This window comes from Sceloporus occidentalis, unplaced genomic scaffold (genome assembly GCF_023333645.1).
Source record: "Sceloporus occidentalis isolate IW3139 unplaced genomic scaffold, rSceOcc1.0.p SCAF_74, whole genome shotgun sequence".
In the NCBI taxonomy this organism is placed as follows: domain Eukaryota; kingdom Metazoa; phylum Chordata; class Lepidosauria; order Squamata; family Phrynosomatidae; genus Sceloporus; species Sceloporus occidentalis.
In genome coordinates, this window is record NW_028317054.1 from 4,078,328 (window position 1) to 4,098,638 (window position 20,311).

The following is a 20,311-nucleotide window of genomic DNA, read 5'->3' on the forward strand; positions in this document are numbered from 1 at the left end:
AAGGAGAAGTGAGAAAGGAGGCTGGTTCCTTCAATGGCACTTAGTGGGCGTTATTATCTTGGCACAAAGTAAAGTTAGACAGGGACTAAGAAACAGACCTACCAAAAGGAACCTAGAACAAAGGATGAAAAATATATACTGTTTTTAGAAAAAGAAGAAAAGAAAATTGCTTCAATTTAGACAAAATACTAAGCATTTGCCTTTGAACTTCCAAAACGTCAAGGTCACCCATCACCTTTCACCTCCCAGAATAATTAAGTGTATTAAAGATCTCCTATTATTTTTTTTTGTGCTACCACCCACAAACATACATTAAAATATCTAGAACAGGAAAACTAGATTAAGTAACAGGAACTTTAAATCAATTTATATAAAAAAGGAAGGACATATACATTTTTTTCCTATATTATACATTATATTTTGCAACATATTTTTTAGAATAGTACCTGATTATGTTTTTTTATTTGAAACCAAGTTTAGATTTTATTTGATGCTTTGAAGTTCAACTGTAAATTACAGAATTAGATTATTTTAATATCCCTTTAAAGTATATAGCACATGAAAATCTCACGGTATTACAGGAGGCAACTGGATGATATTCCAGTATATTTTTAAACAATAATAAATGCAATAACGAGCTTTAATTTTTTGTTGTTAGTAACAACAATATGATGATATTTTTACAAGGGTGCCATCGTAATCTGTAATATAAAAAATCTTGTTTTCTCTTTAAGAACCCTTTGACAAATATAGGAAGGTATACTATATTCATAAAGAATATTCAAAAAGTCTAAATTAATGTGGTTTCTAAGCAAACAGGTTAGTGTGATACAACCAGAAACAATGCTAGTTTACATATTAAATGTGTTGTATTATTAACATCCACTAGAGGGCGACTGTTGTACTGGAAATGATTGTTACGAGAGTGTTCATATCTGAGCTTTACCAATAAATTAGGAATCAAGTCGCATAAGGATTCTAGATTTTTCTCTAGCCGCTTGAATTATTGCTGACATAATTTATAGGTAGCTTTATCACATTCAAAATTATTTCCATGCAAGCACTGAAAAATATAATATGCCTGATAAAGAAATATAATTTTAAGCGTTCGGGGCTCTAGAAGGATAACACATAAAGTTAACACCACTAGCCTAATTATTCTTAATATATTTAATGCTTTTGTTTTTTTCTACATTATTAAGACACATCATTAAGAAATGGGGATTACAGAGTTAGCTGCAGGGAGCCTTTTTGTGCAAGCAGCCTACATAGTTGAAAGCTAACACCAAATTTGAAGGTTTATAATCAGCTTTTCCGTGGACACACCACTCTTATGCTAAGGTATTTATGACCAGATACGCCGGAGGCTGGAAAACACTAAGGACATAAAGCAGACAATGTGTGTGTGTGCATATAAATATATAGATAGATATCGATGTATATATATATATATATATATATATATATATATATATATATATATATATATATATATATATATATCGTGTTTCTCATTTACTCTTCCACTGCCTGTCCGCTTTCCAGATATAAAGGATAGTATTTGTTGATTTCCAGATTGTTTCGTTACAAATATGTAATTCTAACAAGCAAACGAATCTTTTAAAAGACAGCAAAAAGCCAGTTTTGTTAGAAATAAATCTGAAATGTTATCAAAATTGGTTTAGTAAGTAAAAGCATTACTTAGGAGACGAATATAGAAAGCACATTACGTGTTTTGCTGCAGAAATTAAGATTAGAGCGTTTAAAATAAAATAGATGAATGTATAATTAAAATTATAAAATAAAATAAAATAATTTACTGATTAGAGGATAATTTAAATGATTACACATTTTAAATTACACACACACACACACACACACACATATATATACATATATATTATACCATCTAACATATTCTAAAAGTAGAAAGTAATATTTCTCATTATGAAGATTGGTTCATTTAATATCGACATCATTATCTTTACAGAATAATACTAAATATTGTCACTTTTGAGAGGCTGCATGCTACTGCACCTATATCACTTGTCTTAAAGTACAATCTACTGTTCTGAGTGGAATCCATTCGCGAGGATTTCTGTTTCGATGCTGGTACAATCTTCTACTGATCAATAGGGAAAGGAATAAATAGAAAAAGTGTGCAAATGAATATATTTAATTTATAATTCAAATTGAATGTGATATCCTATTCGGATCCAGATTGAGCAATTATTCTATACAGGGATCGTCTGGCAATGTATCTTGCCATAAGATTTTTTAATGACTCCTTATCTGGAATAGAATGGGGTGACTACAAAATCATTAAATGGGTTTTCCTTACAATTCAGAGGCTGTATGTAAAATGAAATGCTTCTAGTTCCACGAGATTACAACAGTATTATCTTCTTGACGAATCCATTACCTTTATATCTTAACACCTAGGTTTACACACACCAAAATAGGGAAAACATTACAACCCATTTGACATCAAAGTGTGTATCTTAAATTGTCAATGATCATTATATTTTTCTATCTATCTATCTATCTATCTATCTATCTATCTATCTATCTATCTATCTATCCATCCACCCATCCACCCATCCATCTTATGTGTTTATGAATATGTACACACAATACCTATTTCCCTAAATATACTCAATTTCATATGAATCCACGCACTCTTATGTGTGTGTTGTGTTATATACACGCACATGCAAGCAAATACGGGCTTGCAGAACATAGCTTTGATATTTAAGATATCTTAATTACAAATGTAGCTTACATGGCATTGTCACATTTCGTTGTGTATATGTTTTTTTAGGTTTCATTAAGTATTTAACAAAATCCCCACTTAAAAAAATTAGGCTGGTGTCACTGAATGTTGGGCCACTAAATTGTAAATATTGTTTTTTCAATTTCATCTAAACTGTTAAGTATTTGTAAAAAGTGCTGTTCTCAGGAAAGAAACACGCAAATCACACATTTGTTCTTGTCTTATGGAGTTTACCAACACGTATAATTCGGTTGCTTGAGCTTATTCTACATAAAGAGAGAGAATGCTTGGTAATTACACATTCTACACTCTGTGTTACAGATATCTAAAGAAACAGTCTAGCTATTGTTGGATACTATCTTCATTATGAAAAGGAAGGATGCAGATGTTCATAGCATTTTGTAAACTAGCGAATTGCAACAAATGTGCCATATGACAAATAAATACAATTTTCAAATGAATGTCATGTTGTTTGGAATGATTTGCTTTAATGCACCCTTTAGAGGTATTAATATAACATTTCTTAAGGATTACCACTTGCTTAGTTGCTGAACTTTACAAAGTACTTTTGTAGCATATCCAAAACATGAGAGGAAAATATTTTTTTTAACTTAAATGCTATTGCTAGCGTTCATTAAATAGTTCTTCTGATATCCTGCTTAAGCAGCATAGCACATATTTAAATCCGTTATTCTGTATTCTTGCTGGGCTTCTTTCGAAAATATTCCTTAAAGTTTTATATGTTAAAGTCTAACACCAGCTATTTAACAACCCTGAAAACAGGCTTTGCAAAAGAAGCTGTAAATGTCATTGGCTCTTAACCTGACAATGATGTTGTATTTGAACAGCTGTGAGAGGGTTTCATTTTATCAAAGGTCTGTCTCATTGCCACAGAACCAGACATTTTATTGTTTTAACTGCATAGGAAATAAAAATGCCTGCAAAAAAGGGACTTAAAAGAGCAATGGGATTTGTAATTTGCAAAAATCCTAAACTGTTTGAAATAAACCTCAAATGGGCATGAGAGCTACCAACTTTTTATCTCCAATTTTGAACACAAATTTACCAAAATGTGTGTTGGCGTATGGTGCTAAAAAGTAGAATTATCGTGTAATCAAAACCTAATAAACCACCCAGAAATTACATATTATGACATTGTGACAAACAACTATTCAATTTAAAACTGCAACAAAAGGGATGTAAAATTGAAGCACTGTCCACTACTCTGGTAGGATATAAGGATATTATTAATCAACAACTTGAGTTAAAACAAAGTTTGACCTTTTTGGTTACCCTCATTAATAAAAATACATGGTACAATTTTCAGTAATTCATGATGCCAACACCATTATGATAAATTCCCCCTATGAATCTTTCCTTTTTCTAAGTTTCGATTGATTTCATAATAACATATCTCCCTGTGTGTGGCAACAAAGGGTATAATTCTTAAAAAAGCAACAGTAGCAAGAAAAATCACTAAGTATCTCAAGAATGCAAATGAGTTAAGTATTGATCTTGCCTGATACTTTGTAATCTGTGTTAATACATCCCAGAACCTTTTGTACCTGCAGTTTGTCAGGAATAAATGCTTTTATGAATCCCATAAAATCACATTTTTCCTTGCTTGATTAGAATGACACTTAACAAAAATTCCAGTTTATGAACACTCTGTTGTCCTAAAGCACAAATGTATTTGATTAAAAACATCTCATATACACCAAGGATCTTTTCTGGAAAGACTGTCCCACCAAAGTCTCTTTCTTTAATTTGTTTCAAAAGCATTAGAAAACCATGAGGTCCCAGGAATATAGATCATTAAAAAGATTTACGTTGAGATTTTTTTTTCAGGGTTTGGTGTGTGCGCACACTTACAGACATGTATCTGTTTTTTCTGTTATGTAAAAACAGGAATGAGTTGTCAATATTTCAATGCAAAATGATTATTGTTTTGTTGTATACATAAAAAAATAAGCTTAAATCAGCGCAGTGCGCCAGGTTTGCCATAGAACACTTGGACAGCATTTTCGCTGTAACGTTGTAGATGTCGCTGTTCACCATGCTTGAGCTGCAAGCCAGGCTGCCCAAGGACCATGTGACCTGCAGGGAGGTAGAGGCTGAAGGCCATTTTCAAATCTCATTGGCTTACTTGTCATGTGGCTGTGCAGAGGCATCCACAATTACACAGGGAATGTTTTCCTAGAGATGTCAGCCTACAAAGGACACAATCTCTCTTCTTCAAATTCCTCCCCAAAATGTCCTTTCCAAACAGCTCTCCTGCTGCAAATACTTTTTTAGTAGATTCTTTGATCAGTGCCTGTAGAAGTGACAGTTTCTATTCTAACAACGCCAGCATGTATATGCAACCTAGCTCAGACATTGGGACTTATGGGATGCAAACCTGTGGACTCCTACCATCACTGGCAAAAAGAGAAGTCAATCACCAAAATATGGGTATGAATGTACATCCCTATATACCTCAAGTAGACAATTGGACAGATCCGAACAGGTCTTGCCGAATAGAGCAACCTGTTACACAGCAAATCCCCACTTGTTCATTTCCTACAAATATTAAGGAGGAAACCAATTGCTGTATGTATTCTGATAAGAGATCAAAAGTAATTCCTGCAGATGTACCTTCATATCAGAGACTGGTCTCTGACAACTGTCCTGTTGAAAACTCTGAGGTTCCTGTCCCAGGATATTTTAGGCTGAGCCAGACCTACGCCAGTGGAAAACCCCAAGAGTACAATAATAACCAAGAAAGCAGTTCATCCCTAATGTTACAGCTAAACCCTCGCGGCTCCTCCAAATCGCAGATATCTTCACAACTACAGATGGACAAAAAAATGAATGAAAATTCGACCAGCCAAGACTCATCGAAAGTGTCTCCAGTAGAAAGTCCAGACTCCAAGACTACATTGCAGGAGGACAGGAATTGCTTAGCTGAGGTGTCTGTGTCCAGTCCAGAAATACAAGAAAAAGAAAGTAAAGGTGGGTATTATACAGATGCATTTAAGTAGTTGCATGCTGTTGCCTGGGGACCCCAGGATCATAAAAGTCGCTATTTGAATGTATTTGGGAATTTTAAAAATTCCGTCTGCCCCGAAAATAATAAAAAAACATTGAACATTCCCATATAGGTTTACAGTAAAATAAACATGTGAATCATTAACTTTAGGCACATGATCAGCACACTAAATAAAAAGGTAATTAAAAATGGTTTGCCTGGGGACAATCCGTTAAAGGGGAATTACTAAATGTACAGTACCATTTGGAGACAATATCCTTAAAAAAGTAATCGTCACATTGGATATGCTGGTTAGGGGCTCATGATATGAAAATCTACATTATGAGTCAGGATTTATTGATTTGTATTACATTTTGAAAAATGCCACTTTAAATATTTCCTCAAATCTTATTATTGTTTCGCCATTGAGTGTGTCATTGATACACTCACCTCCAAAAAAAAAGTAACCAAAAATTATAGTCCTCTCCTTTATTTTAACGTTTTTTTTTCTTTAAATCATGCATTTACTATTCATTATTACAGATAATGGAATAGCAATTTACACCAAAATGGGCAATTTTCATAGATAACTAACTAGAAATATCATATGAAACAATATTGTAACATTATTTTTTTTCATTCACAAATATCATGCATTGTAGTGATGAAATACACACATAGACGCACCATATTAATATATAACATTTACACGTTATGAACAATATGACAAATAATTTATATATATATATATATACAACTGTAAACTAATACAGTGTGATTGATTTTGATATATCTGCGAATGTTGAGGTAAGACAAACTTGAAATAGTATATATATATATATATATATATGCATATATATATATTATATCTATTTATCTATATACATTATATATATATACATATATTGTGTGTGCATATATATATATATATAGATAGATAGATAGATAGATATAGATGTATATAGATATATCTATATATACATAGATATATATAGATAGATCTATATCTATCTATATATCTATATATATATATCTATATAAATATAGATAGATATAGATCTATATAAATATAAATATACTATATATAGTATATATAGGCTAATACTCTTGTGTTTCTAGCTCAACACTCAGTACAGATGTATATATATGCAAATACTACACACACTATATAATATATAATATATAAATAAGTGAGTGCATGACAGATCGATTCATGTCCACACACACACACACACATATATATATATATGTGTGTGTGAGTGTGTGCGTGTAGCATTTGCATATATTCATCTGTACTGAGTGTAGAAATACAAACACAAGAATATTAGCCTATACATTTATATGATTGTGTGCGAATATATTATTTGTGTGTATGTTTGTATAGGTATATGATAGACAGACCATATAGGAATATATTCGCTATCTACTTACTTATCTACTTATAATGTTGCAGGAATTTTCTGACTAGGATAAGTCTGAACGAGAAAGTCAAACAATTTCCTTTAAGGTTCATTGTCAAGTCTGCACATTTTAGAAGTTTAAGACCATTTTCTTTGTTTTCTTTTTTCTTGCTTTTTACTTTTTTTATTTCTTTTTACTATTATGGTAGAAGAAATCAAGTCTGATACCCCAACAAGCAATTGGTTAACAGCAAAGAGTGGCAGAAAGAAGAGGTGCCCCTACACTAAGCATCAGACACTGGAGTTAGAAAAAGAATTCTTGTTTAATATGTATCTGACGCGAGAGCGCCGCCTAGAGATCAGTAAGAGTGTGAATCTCACTGACCGGCAGGTCAAGATCTGGTTTCAAAATCGCAGAATGAAGCTAAAGAAGATGAGCAGAGAAAATCGAATCCGTGAATTAACCGCGAATCTGACTTTTTCTTAAAATCACCTGCTTGATATTAAACGTTTGACAAAATTATCAGCCATTGCTAAAAGCAGGGGAGACATTGAGACCATTTCAGAACCATTTCTGTGATCTAGAATGTGATTCCTTCTCATTTTTTAGTGCTGCAAGTGTCAATATGTACTTCCATGAGTATATAAATAATAAAAAAAAACTCTAGCACATGTAAATTATTTTCTTCACCCTATGGCAGGGTAAATATGATGAAAGTTTGTAATTTGGTCTTAACTTATTCAACATATCCAAGCAAATGTGACTCTTTTTCATGTTTTTTTACATATGAATAATAATGGCATTTTAGTGTGCTACTTCATGGACTTTGGCATTTTAAACTTCATGAGTACCTTTACTGACTTTAGGGGAAAAAAGCACATTTTCTGTAATCGAGACTGTGTTCGTAGTGGTGTAGTTTGCTGGGCTTGTACCCCTAGTGCTACTCAAGTTCTTGTGATATGTGGTATACGTGCTCTCAGCCAGCGATGTCCCTACTGTGCATGTTATGTTATGCATGTATGATGCAATAAACTGTCTAAACGTTTTCCCCCCTGTTCCTTTCATTTTTTTTCTATAAAGGCATACCTATACAACCGTTTTGTGACATTATTTTAAGTATTAGACTTGTTGGCACGTATTACAGGTTAGATGCTAACAATAATATTATATGCAAAATATTTCATTTATCAGTTTCAGTCATTTGCAGCCCGTTTACAGGTAACTAATATGTAATCTGATGTGTGCATTGTCACCCAAGAACAAGACCATCCTAGGTGAAGGTAAGTCTTATTTATCTATAGCTATTATTTTATTTATAACTATATGCAGATAAAATTAAGCACTATACGTGTATGTATATATATGTGTATATATATATATATACATATATATATATATGTATATATATATATATATACATATATATATACATATATATATGTATATATATATATATATATATATATATATATATATATACCCACATACAAGTCTTTATAAATAATGAAGTACCTGCATCTGTTTAAGCTATCCTATATAAAATACGATACATTTGACTCTATAGCTATTTATTATTTATCTATTTATATATCAATCTATCTATCTTTTTGTCTATCTATCCATCCACCCAACAATCTACAAGTTTTTTATGTCAATTTTATGTGTCTGAAGTATGACCTTTTTTATATATATATAAATGTAATCGTTTACAAGCGCATGCTTGTTTGATACTTGTTTATATGGGTTTAGATTAATGAATGGTACCACTGCAATAGATGTTAGTATACAACAAAACACAACTTTTTTGTATTAATTGTCATATAATGGAGGCTCTGCAATAAATTCATTGCAGAGTTAAAATCATAGATCATAGGTTACAACATATCTATAACATTAAAATATATGTTTCCTCACTGAGTAACGCACTTTAGAGGAGATGGATTTGATTCCTGTAGATGCCTTACCATTTGTGATCGCAGAGAATACTGTCCTTATTTTTTCATTTCAGTTTCCTGAGAGTAGAATGGCAGTTTATGACAGCGGTGCATACAGTTTCTCTAGCCCTAAACTAAACGCTTTTTATTTCAGGAAACAACCTCAATTAACTGTGTCTTCCTGCAAATGCTCCCAATCTCACTTAACAAGCTAACATTTCTTTATTGCTGGACACCTTCAGAATGCTCCTCCCCAGCATTTTATACCACAGTAAAGTGACTTCAAACAAAAACCTTTCTTTTATTTTAATAAAGAATCATTTCTGTTCAGAATCATCCATCTAAGATTGAGGATACATTTGTGGTTAAATATGAATTTGTAAAGAAAGAGAGAGAAATGTAAATATGTGTATACATTGTATAAATGCATGCCTCATATTGTGTTATGTGTATGTATGATATATATATATATATATATATATATATATATATATATATATATATATATAGGGTCCACCAGCAGATAGGTTTTTTAATGTTCTCTCAGTCCATTTTATTATAGGGCATATTAATGTATAATCAAATGCACCTCATAAACATTTTATTGAAACTCGTAAAAATCATGATAGTTCGTCTCCACCTGTTTTTAAAAACACTTTGAAGGTTTTATGCATTTCACACATTAAGGCTGGGATGGCCTCTGCTACGTAAATATGGACTGTTACTGAACGCTTTAGAACAAAACAACGTGCTGTCCCTGTGACTTTACTTGTTTGTGGCTAGTAAAACAAGTTTTATATCCACAGGTCAATAATGTGAACATGCCTTCTCTAGTTCTCTAGCGTGGGTCCCTACAGTTTAAAGGGCAATTAAACAAATTCAGCAAAGTGATTAAAAATGAATGGCAGGAGGAATTGAAGGGACTGGAAGAAATAGTCCCAGAAAGCCAGGGCTTTACGCTTTTACAAGCAAACTGAGCCTTTGCGCACAAAGGTGGGATCAGCGATATCCCCCTTCTGTGTCATTCCCACTCGGGTTTTAGTTACTCTTATTTTTAATTGTATGTGTTTTTAATCACATCAGCCCAGTTAAGCGGATTGATTTACTCAGTATTGGTAAATATGATCACGTGGAGCCCACAACCAATGGATGGAGGTTGCAGTCTGCAAAATACTATGATTGTTCTCAGGGAGGGTATTACATACAGTTAAGAGTGTAACCTTTTATATGAGTAAGAGGGGAGGCTAAAATGTCGTCAAGTGGTACCATAAGTAACTACTATGTGGATTCTCTCATAGGACATGAGAACGAAGAGGTCTACGGGGGTAGATTTTCCCAGGGAGGAGGTCACACAACGACCTCTAGGCCACCAGGTGTTGGAGACAGTTCAGATTTTTCCTCTTGTAGCTTTGCGTCAAAATCGAACGTGTTCCCCACATCTTGGTCCACGGTGCACCCACAGCCCTCTGCAGGGATGACTGGGATCTATCATCCGTACGTGGGCCAGTCCCACCTTGCGGCAGAGAATAGCAGATACACGGTGCGTTCGTGGCTGGAGCCCATCTCCAGCACTGCGACCGCCTTCTCTGGATTCCACAGCAACGGGCGCAACTACGGCATCAAGCCTGAAAGCGCACCCAAAAGGACCGAGTGCTCCTCGTTTGACTCCCATGGGATCAGTCTCCCAAATTACACTTGCAACTCCTTTCCAGAAAGCACAGTCAAGGAGCCTGCTAAGGAACATGCTGCCACTGAGGATCCAAATAACAGCGAGTTAAAGGAGGAAAAACAGCCCCAGCAGCCCCAGCAGCCCCAGCAGCCCCAGCAACAACAGCAACTTGATCCAAGTAAGTAAAAGAGAGAGAGAAAATAAATTTACTCTTTGATTTATTGCCTAAACCTGCGAGACTCTAAATGTGAAAAACTGATAGTTTTACTAACCTATAAAACCGTCTAGACGCATAGCATATAGCCCAAGCAAGCAACAAGAAGCTATAAAATTATTCTATTCCTCACATAAGCACCTAAAATCAAGTTATCATTAGAACTGTAAGCTCTCTCGCTGCATTAGGAATCCTTTTAGGATAATTCTGACTAAAAGTGGTGTAAACAGGTAGCCCTTAATTAGAATCGAGTATGGACTGTATTTTAATGTACGCTCCCTCTTGTTTCTTTTCTAGATAATCCTGCAGCAAACTGGATTCATGCTCGTTCCACTCGAAAGAAGCGTTGTCCTTATACAAAGTATCAGACTCTGGAACTGGAGAAAGAATTTCTTTTTAATATGTACCTTACCCGGGATCGTCGCTATGAAGTAGCTCGAATCTTAAACCTCACTGAAAGACAGGTAAAAATCTGGTTTCAGAACCGAAGAATGAAAATGAAAAAAATGAACAAGGAGAAAGGAAATAAAGAACAATAACATATCTGAAAATGCACTAAATTCTTTCTGTAATTTTTGGGACATGTATATATATTCAGGTCTTTTGGCTTAGATGTGAATGTGTTATGTGTATTTTGGAAACCTAGTTTTCATGTCAGTGCGCATTTGGAATTGCGTAATTTTGAATTGTTTCTTTTGAATATTATTGTAAATGCACGTTGGGTTTTACAGGTAGGTAGTTTGAGACGTTTTATAAATGAAGTTAGTATAGCTAAAGTAACTAAGATAGAAGTTTCAGTAGTGCTGCTTTGAGTGTATGGCGAAAGAACTACTTGAATCCAGACTCACCCCGTAGATACTGAATATAAAAAATAAAATGTATGGACTCCATGTGTCAAAACACTTAATGCATTCTTGTGACGTTAGTAAATTAAATAAATATATATATATTTTTTATTATTTACGGAACTTTTTTTTTCAAATGGCCTAGAATTTCGTTTAACAAAACGTGTGCTCTTTATTTTATGAAACGGATCACTATTTGGTAGTTTGGTAAAGGAAATCATCACACACACACACACACACACACACACACATATATATATATATATATATATATATATATATATATATATATATATATATATATATATATATATATATATATATTAGCTAAACTCGTTTGGAAACCAAAAATGTTGAGCAATCCACTATTGCAGACTCCGCATGAGTGCATCCTTTATGTGCAAACGAATGTAAGTTTAGTGTTTAGATACTAGGTGTATAATCTATATATATATGTATAAAAAAAAACAATACATGGTTTAGTATGAGACAGGGACCTTTGGATATGTAGTACTGTTGAATCTGGTTTTGTATACGAATACAAATTGTTTGAATGAAAATAATTATCTGTCCACAGTGCTATGATAGTGTATACATTTCCACTTGCAAGGGTGTAAATGGAATATAAATACACTATGCAGGGGAAGACGTTTTGCTTACCAAGTCATATATTGTTTTCATCCAATATTTAACGAATTGGTTCTCCCGCTGTTTTCCGTTTTATGTTGTGCTCAGATAATTTCCGTACCCCCACTAACAATGCGTATATGTAAAAAGTTTGTAAAATTCACAAACGAAACAAGCACTGAAGTGTTGATAAATAAATATAATTTATGTTTACATTTTATGTTAGTGTATATGCCTATGTTTGGACAATCCGATCAAATGTAATATAAGGAAATTATTAAAGCGTATGTCCGTGTTAAAAATTTGTTGAATTTGTATTGGAGGCTCATCCATTGTCTATTCCTTTTCTGTTCTTTTAAAACAGGAAGTACTAGGGTATAATAAAGTAATTTGGATGGCTAGACGTCTGGATTTAATGATTTTATGGCGTAGTATGGCGTTTTTCTTTGAAAGTGGTTTATTTTGATGTTTCTGTTCCTTTAAAACAAAATTCCAAAAATGTAGCCTATTTTATGACTGGTCAATGGCTGCATAGGCTTAAAAAAAACTACTAACCACAACATGCTTAATGTGTGATATTTTGGGATAACCTAAATTCATAGAAAAGTCGTAGCCCTTCCAACTAAATGTGAGAAATAATTGGAAAAATGTGGGAAATTCTAATTCACTCTCTTATTCTTTGGCTTTTGGACAATAGGCAGTGTGGGATTTCTAAATATAAAAAGTAGTTTAAGTAGTTTAAAATGTAAATGTATTTTTTGAAAGGTCTTTGTTTCATATACCGATAAAATAAACCAGAATTCATTATGTTTTTCGAAATGTATTTATTATATCTACTTAAGTATAATTTTACTTATTATTAGGTTCTCTTAATTTAGAATAACAATCTATAATTTCATTTAGTTAAAAAGTGTACGCAATATCAGCAGAATATTCTAAGGATATTTTTAGAAACTAAAAAAATTGCCTTTGAATTTAACCATGCACTCAGAAATTTGGGCTGGTATGCCACCCCATGCAGAGTGCACAATATCAAGGTGATGAGAAATGGCGTCTGGATTATACCCAGCATCTGAATGAAAAACGAATTTTTACAAAATACTGTGACATACGGCTTCTAGAGTTGTCATTTAAATGTTCAGTGAATGGCTAGATTTGTAACGTTATTCTTGTTATCCTAGAACAAGTCATAATATCAATTGCTACGAAATAAACATTTATGGTAAAATAAACAAATTTATAGTATGACCTAACTGCATGTAACCACTAGGTAGCGCTCATGCTCCATTTGTTTAAAAGTGAAGCTGTCATAATGACATTGTCTTTAAGCCTTGTGCAGTATAGTTAATCTATCAATGTAATATATATTTCATATAAATAGAAATAGAATGAAAATATGTCAGACTAAATGAGCACAAGTTAACTAAATAATACAGTATATAAGCGCTAATGTAAAAAAAACCTCCCAAACTCAAAAAAACTTGGTTTTTTTAGCTTTTTAAAATGTTCATATTTATGATTTTATTTTCAGTGAGAACGTACACTGCTGTACACAGTCTCTCTTTTGTTTATGGATAATAGCTATGCTATAGATATGTAGATACATACATCGATAGACTGGCACGCATAAAGAAAGATACCCTTTAATAGTCCAAAAAGTACACACTTTTGTTCAGCCATAAATTTTCATTATTGAGCTAATATGCTTTGTATCAAACCAAATGTGCAGCGTTTTTTCCGTATATACACAATCCAAGAGGAAGTCACATTGTTTCGGAAAGAATGGTGGATGAATTAAATGTGCATTGAAACAGAATACAAACCTGTAGTTGTATGTGTCACTAAACAACTTTTATTAGCTCTGTTGGCAATTTCACTTAAAAAAAAAATGACAATTATGATACATTATCTGTGTGTCTATATACCCACCTATCTATCCATCTATACCAACCATCTACGTAAAACAAAATTAAAACTATCTACATTAGGTCACATCTGTCATGTTAATCGATACATTAAATATGATCCCATCTCATTGATGGTCATAACACAAAATATAATAAATAAAATATAACCTGGTATGCCTCCCCAAATAACAAAAACCCTAAACTAAACTAAAATGTGATCTAATGTAATTTCACGCTTGGTTTTTGTATATGGCTCCGAACCTTATTTAGACTTTTCCATTTGCAGTGTTTCAGTATTCCATCAAGGGTGAAATGATGGGAAATGTATTCCTGGACATGATTTCTATTTAGCATCAATTAACCTGCAGGTTCCAGCCATGCGTTCAAACGAGTCAAGGGTAAATGTTCATTTCATTGCAAATAACTTTATGAGTGCACATAGTTTATTTTAAAGCCGAATCAACCAAAAAAAAAGCAATCCCAACAGACATACACACTATAAGTTAAAAAATATGATTTTAGTGACCTCACGTAGACCTCATACACCAAAAATGAACTAAATGCGAAAAACCCACTGTATTGTTTTAATTAAAAATGAGATCCTAGATAATTATCCGCAGCCCAGAGCGAAATGGCGTATGTATCCTCTGCTGTGTAATGCGGTTACTTCGCTCTGTTGATTTCTAGAATGTAATTTATCCCTCCGCTTGCTATCTACCTTCAATCTCTCCCACTACTCACTGGTTTCTGAAATATTTTCACATCTCTGATGGGGGTTGTTTAAAGCCTCGGGAGGGGTAAATGGAAACTGTAGCCAAAGACTGTCTGAACTATATGAAGTTTTTTTTTTTGCGTGTGTGATGTTTGCCTAATAGGAAATGGCAAAAGCAGTGAGGCAAGTCATATGTGAGGCATATTATTCCATAGTGATCAGCTCAGTGCAGAGGGCTTCCACATTGCACCATGACTAGTGCTACTTCAGGGCTGTAGGGAAAAGGGCAGTTACTTTTTTGTTCAGCCTTCTCTGTGCTGTGTTTTGATCTAGCCCAGATGAGCTCCTTTTTTGTCAATCCTCTGTACTCCAAGTACAAAGCAGCAGATGCCATAAATTCGGGTTACTACGACTGCCATTTTGCCCAAGATGTTAGCAGCAGACACCCTCTGGTCTATAGCACCAGTCCAGGTCTCCAGCACCCTAATCAGGACCTTTACCACCCGGGGAATCCAGCAGCCATCACGAACCCTGCAGGCTATCAGCAGGCTCCTTTTGGGATTACGTGTCATGGTGACCCCACTAAATTTTACGGATACGATAATTTACAGAGACAGCAGATTTTTACGACACATCAAGAGGCCGAGCTGGTCCAATATCCTGACTGTAAATCGTCCAGTGGCAATATTGGAGAGATTCCAGAGCACTTAAATCAGAACTCTTCTGCTTCTCAAATGTTTCCTTGGATGAGACCACAAGGTTGGGCGTAGTAAAAATCTTTAAACTTACCATGTATCTCGGACAGGAATAATAAAAACACAGTAAGGTCTCCAAGTTTTTTAACTTGTCTTCCCAAACCTTATTCACAGATCTAGATATCTCATGTGATCCCAGAAGCCTAAGTTGTTAAAACATCACATCTGGATCCTAAATGTTTACAGCACATGTAAAAAAATATATATAATTCTGCACATACACTCCTGTCTGCCTCTTAAAATTGTACAGGACTTTTAAAGTGAGTGTACTTTTATCTACCTAGTTCAGTTTAAAACGCGTCCTGATCTATTTACACTGGTTGCCTGTTAATGTATTAGATGCTTTTAATTTGTTGTTTTTTTATGGCAACTCTACTTCCATAGAATGCTAAACTCTATTAACTATCACAAACGTCTATTATCTGTTTACTTTCTATGTACTTTCATGTTTCCTTAACCATGCTAAAAATAATACAGACTCCAAAAGTAATGAATTATTTTACAGTTTAATATGTCAGGTTTATACTAAATTGCACGGTCTTCCTTTTTTCCTCTGTTAAAGCAGAAGAGGGTTTGCATTCAAAAAATATTATTTATTTTGTACACCAATGCCTACGACTCTACTTTTAGGTTATGGAGATGTCCTAAATGATATGTACTTAAATTTACAAAGCATGATGTGATCTCACAAGCTTAACAGACACACAGAAATCGAAATATTGTGTTTGGATTCTGTTTTTCATTTTTTGTAATTTAGGGTGGGTAATTGCGTGGGTAATTTTATGCCCATGTTGTTGAGGTAGTTAGTGGACTACTAGGTTGTGCAGTCTCCTGGTCCCCCTTTGTTGTAGGCTGATGAGGGTCTAAGAGCTGTGCCTCTCTGTTTTGTTTTGATTAGTAGCGCCCGGCCGAAGGAGAGGAAGACAAACTTACAGCCGTTTTCAGACACTAGAATTGGAGAAGGAATTCCTCTTTAACCCTTACCTAACACGAAAGAGGAGGATCGAGGTGTCTCATGGACTAGGACTTTCTGAGAGGCAAGTAAAAATCTGGTTTCAGAACAGGAGGATGAAATGGAAAAAAGAAAATAACAAAGACAAGTTTCCAATCTCATCACAAGAAGGGAAAGAAGAAGACGAACAAAAGAATGAAAAAGATGGGGTGGAAGAAGGGTGCATTAACTGATTCGATTATTGCTTATCATCAACAACTCTTTTTTTAAATGGTTGTTAAGCTATACATAACCCATTCTGCACAGATTGAAACTACCTAAAATGGAGCTTAACCTCTAGCAGATCGTTGTTTTGGACTACAATTCCAATCACTCCAAGCCAGTCTAAAGCGATACCAATCGGCGCACCCTGACACAGTGTGCAAAAGTTATGAAATCTCTCCAGAACTAGGACATTCGTTTTAATACACGCGTGTTTAAGCCTATGCACACAATTTACACGAGGAATTAAAAATACTTTACGAATCTTCTTATAACAATGATTTTTATATATTGGTGAATCTACCAGATTTTTGAATCGAATGTTGTGCACTTAATATTTTATAGTTAAATACATAGAATTAAATTATGAGAATTATGTTTTAATCATTTTTTTAATGAGAGAATAATTTTAAAGCAATAATAAAGCAAACTCACACTATATGTTTTAAATGAGATCAGATAAATAATGTTATTTAATAAGTATATTGATATTTTCAATATATTAGTCTTAATTTGCAAATCGCAAAATGTATCATGTACCAAGCCACATCCAGATACTTCTGAATGGTCGACATGGTGTTTGGATAAAATAGTTTCTTTTTATAAAGCCAGTGATTTGATTATATATTTATTCTGATGTGAATATTCTCTCTATGCAATTATGTATTGCATTTTAATGCCAAAAATTTTACAATTGTTATAATTATAATAACACTATGCAATAACTTAAAAACTAAGGAATATTTAGCAGTTTCTCTAAAATAGAAATGTTTGTCAAATTAAATGAGCACATCAGAAACGTATTTAACAGCGCACACTATAGCTCCAACTTTCTGAATATGTTAAGATGTAACAAGGCTATGTCAAGCTACAATAAGATGTACGTGTAAATACATTTTTACACCCACCTGTATATATTTTTTTGTCTCTGGAATTAATAATAATAACTATGATAAAAACGATAACAATGATTTTCCAGTATTTATTTTTGTTAATGTTTTTGCTTTTTACGTAAAATGAAGGGATTTGTGAACAATCACTGTAATTAGAATATATTAGTTATATGTTTTTCAGGTAATCTGATAAAGCACACTTCTAAAATACAATCCTGTGTCAATGTGTGTTTAATTCTTAGAATAATGGTCACCTCTACATCTAGGTGTCAGAATGCTTGATATATTTTAGCGCAAAGTACTCAGGTTTAACAATATTGGAAATCATGTTACAATGAAATAAGCATCCACATTAGGAAATGTATATTATTCAATCTTCACAAGAATGTAAAAGATTGAGGCTTAATTGAGAATACAGCAACAGAACCTTGTTTTTATGAGCAGGCCTTGTGAAGACCCTCAGTCATGTATTTTGTATGAGTGTGCCACATCCTGTGTGAGACAATTACAGAAAAAGTCTCACAGATTCAGATGTGTTCAATGACATTGAAACAGGAAACAAGAGACATCAATGGTTACTGATTGAAGTCACAGTTGCAATTAAACCTCCGGTATAATAGGCAAATATCGAACCTCACAGCACAGTGATTTTATAAGGGGTAATCCAAGTATATTGCCCACCAAGAATTCTGCACTGGATGGGCGTGTACGCAGGGGATCTAGGGAGACAAAGGGAGAACAGGAAGACTCACAGGTAATAAAACCGAGTCCATCTCTCTAGTGATCTATCAGACACTTCTGTCCGTAAGTGTGTGTAAGTGTATATGTATGTGAATAAGCACATCTGTATCTATCTAACAATTTGTAGTCCATAAGTCCATAAGTAAAATTATTTGGTTTTATACATTTTTACTTTATAGGTACTTTATACCTAGAAACAAAAAATGTCAGCTCAAGTTCTAAACGTTTTCAACAAATTAACTATCCATAATCATACATAAATAAAATGTCAATGTACATTATACTGTATATATATATATATATATGTTTGTTGCACACACACACACACATGTACATTATACTGTATATATATATATATATATATATATATAGACAATGTATTTATTTCTCTATATATATATCTATATTACTGTTATATCACTCGATGTCCTTGTGCATTCAAAAAATATATCAATACATTTTGCTATAACAACATTCAATGATTCGAGTTTATTCAATAGCAAAATTATTTTTAACCGTTTTGTGGTTTTCAGACACCTTTTAATATATAAATGTACCTAAGTATGTACATAAATACACAAACACATACATATATACCTATATCGAAATCTATCTATACACACACACAAATACACACACACACACATATATATATATATATATATATATATATATATATATAAACACACACATACTTAGTTTATCTCCGAACTTTTCTGTTACTGCAATCAGAATTCGTAACCATATCATCCCATGTCTAGCGTAATATAACAATGCTCAGTACAATTTAGCCGAGAGTGGTATTGCTTTCCATATAAATACAATTATTTATTATTATTATAAGTGAATGTTATTTTTGTATAATATTTTTGTTTCAATATTTGGTTCACCTGCTTTTAATACTTGGAGTGTCATTGGATTTATTTTTCCCTAGTCGATATACCAAATATCGTTAATATCCACCCAGTAATGTAATCTTTCGGTCTAAAACCAAACTAAAGCAAAAGAATAAAAAATAGCAAATAAATAGTTTAACAAACATATGTAATGCTGCTGTTGGCTAAGGTAATTCCTTTCATTTGCTGGGGTATGGATTACTTGTTACTTTCAGTATTCTATAATTATAAAAACACATAGCATGGGCTTTAAACAGCTAAAAGAAAATGGCGCTTGTTGGCAATATGTACAAAATCCGCAAGGAATTGCAGTAAATTCCTTTTTTGTTTGAAGAAAATTTACAACTTGGTAATAGACCTTTTTATGACCTCCTTGTGTTTTTCATTGGCTGTTGCTGGTCACATGATGACTGCGATATCTTTCATGGCCTTTTGACTGAGTTCCCAGGCGATTTTTTGCTTGCATTCTGCCTTTAGAGAGTCTCAAACCTTCTTTTTGTAACCTTTGTCTCCGATGAGGTGTAGTTAGTATTAAGACCTAGTACAGATTTTTATTATTAGTGTTTGTCCAAGGTTCCTGTTGCTTGTCTATAGCGAAATCACAATCTCCTTGAACCGATCAGTTTGAATCTTCCTCCCTTAGAGGAAGTGCTGTTCTGGAGACGGATATCTGGAAAAACCCTTTTTTAGAATTTCTTTGATGATTTTCTCTACACTTTTTGTC

General features: G+C 33.4%; 3 protein-coding genes across 3 annotated transcripts; all 3 read left to right on the forward strand.

Annotated features, from left to right (window-relative positions):
• Positions 1-4,975: 4,975 nt before the first annotated feature.
• Positions 4,976-7,667, forward strand: LOC149285984 (homeobox protein Hox-D10-like). Its single transcript, XM_089494704.1, has 2 exons — positions 4,976-5,764; positions 7,390-7,667. The coding sequence occupies exons 1-2, from the start codon at positions 5,026-5,028 to the stop codon at positions 7,665-7,667; spliced, it is 1,017 nt and encodes a 338-aa protein (XP_089350830.1). The 5' UTR covers positions 4,976-5,025.
• Positions 7,668-10,364: 2,697 nt separating this feature from the next.
• Positions 10,365-11,537, forward strand: LOC149285985 (homeobox protein Hox-D9-like). Its single transcript, XM_089494718.1, has 2 exons — positions 10,365-10,962; positions 11,296-11,537. Exons 1-2 carry the CDS (start codon positions 10,365-10,367, stop codon positions 11,535-11,537), a joined length of 840 nt encoding a protein of 279 aa, XP_089350844.1.
• Positions 11,538-15,427: 3,890 nt separating this feature from the next.
• LOC149285986 (homeobox protein Hox-D8-like) lies at positions 15,428-17,029 on the forward strand. Its single transcript, XM_089494678.1, has 2 exons — positions 15,428-15,848; positions 16,743-17,029. The coding sequence occupies exons 1-2, from the start codon at positions 15,428-15,430 to the stop codon at positions 17,027-17,029; spliced, it is 708 nt and encodes a 235-aa protein (XP_089350804.1).
• Positions 17,030-20,311: the final 3,282 nt, after the last annotated feature.

What these genes read in the sequence shown, in the direction of transcription:
- LOC149285986 (XM_089494678.1), top strand. Translation starts at nt 15,428, where the DNA reads ATGAGCTCCTTTTTTGTCAATCCTCTGTACTCCAAGTACAAAGCAGCA. An exon ending in TCCTTGGATGAGACCACAAG is followed by an intron (nt 15,849 to 16,742) that starts GTTGGGCGTAGT and finishes TGTTTTGATTAG; the next exon opens with TAGCGCCCGGCCGAAGGAGA.
- LOC149285985 (XM_089494718.1), top strand. Translation starts at nt 10,365, where the DNA reads ATGTCGTCAAGTGGTACCATAAGTAACTACTATGTGGATTCTCTCATA. An exon ending in ACAACAGCAACTTGATCCAA is followed by an intron (nt 10,963 to 11,295) that starts GTAAGTAAAAGA and finishes TTTCTTTTCTAG; the next exon opens with ATAATCCTGCAGCAAACTGG.
- LOC149285984 (XM_089494704.1), top strand. Translation starts at nt 5,026, where the DNA reads ATGTCCTTTCCAAACAGCTCTCCTGCTGCAAATACTTTTTTAGTAGAT. An exon ending in ACAAGAAAAAGAAAGTAAAG is followed by an intron (nt 5,765 to 7,389) that starts GTGGGTATTATA and finishes CTATTATGGTAG; the next exon opens with AAGAAATCAAGTCTGATACC.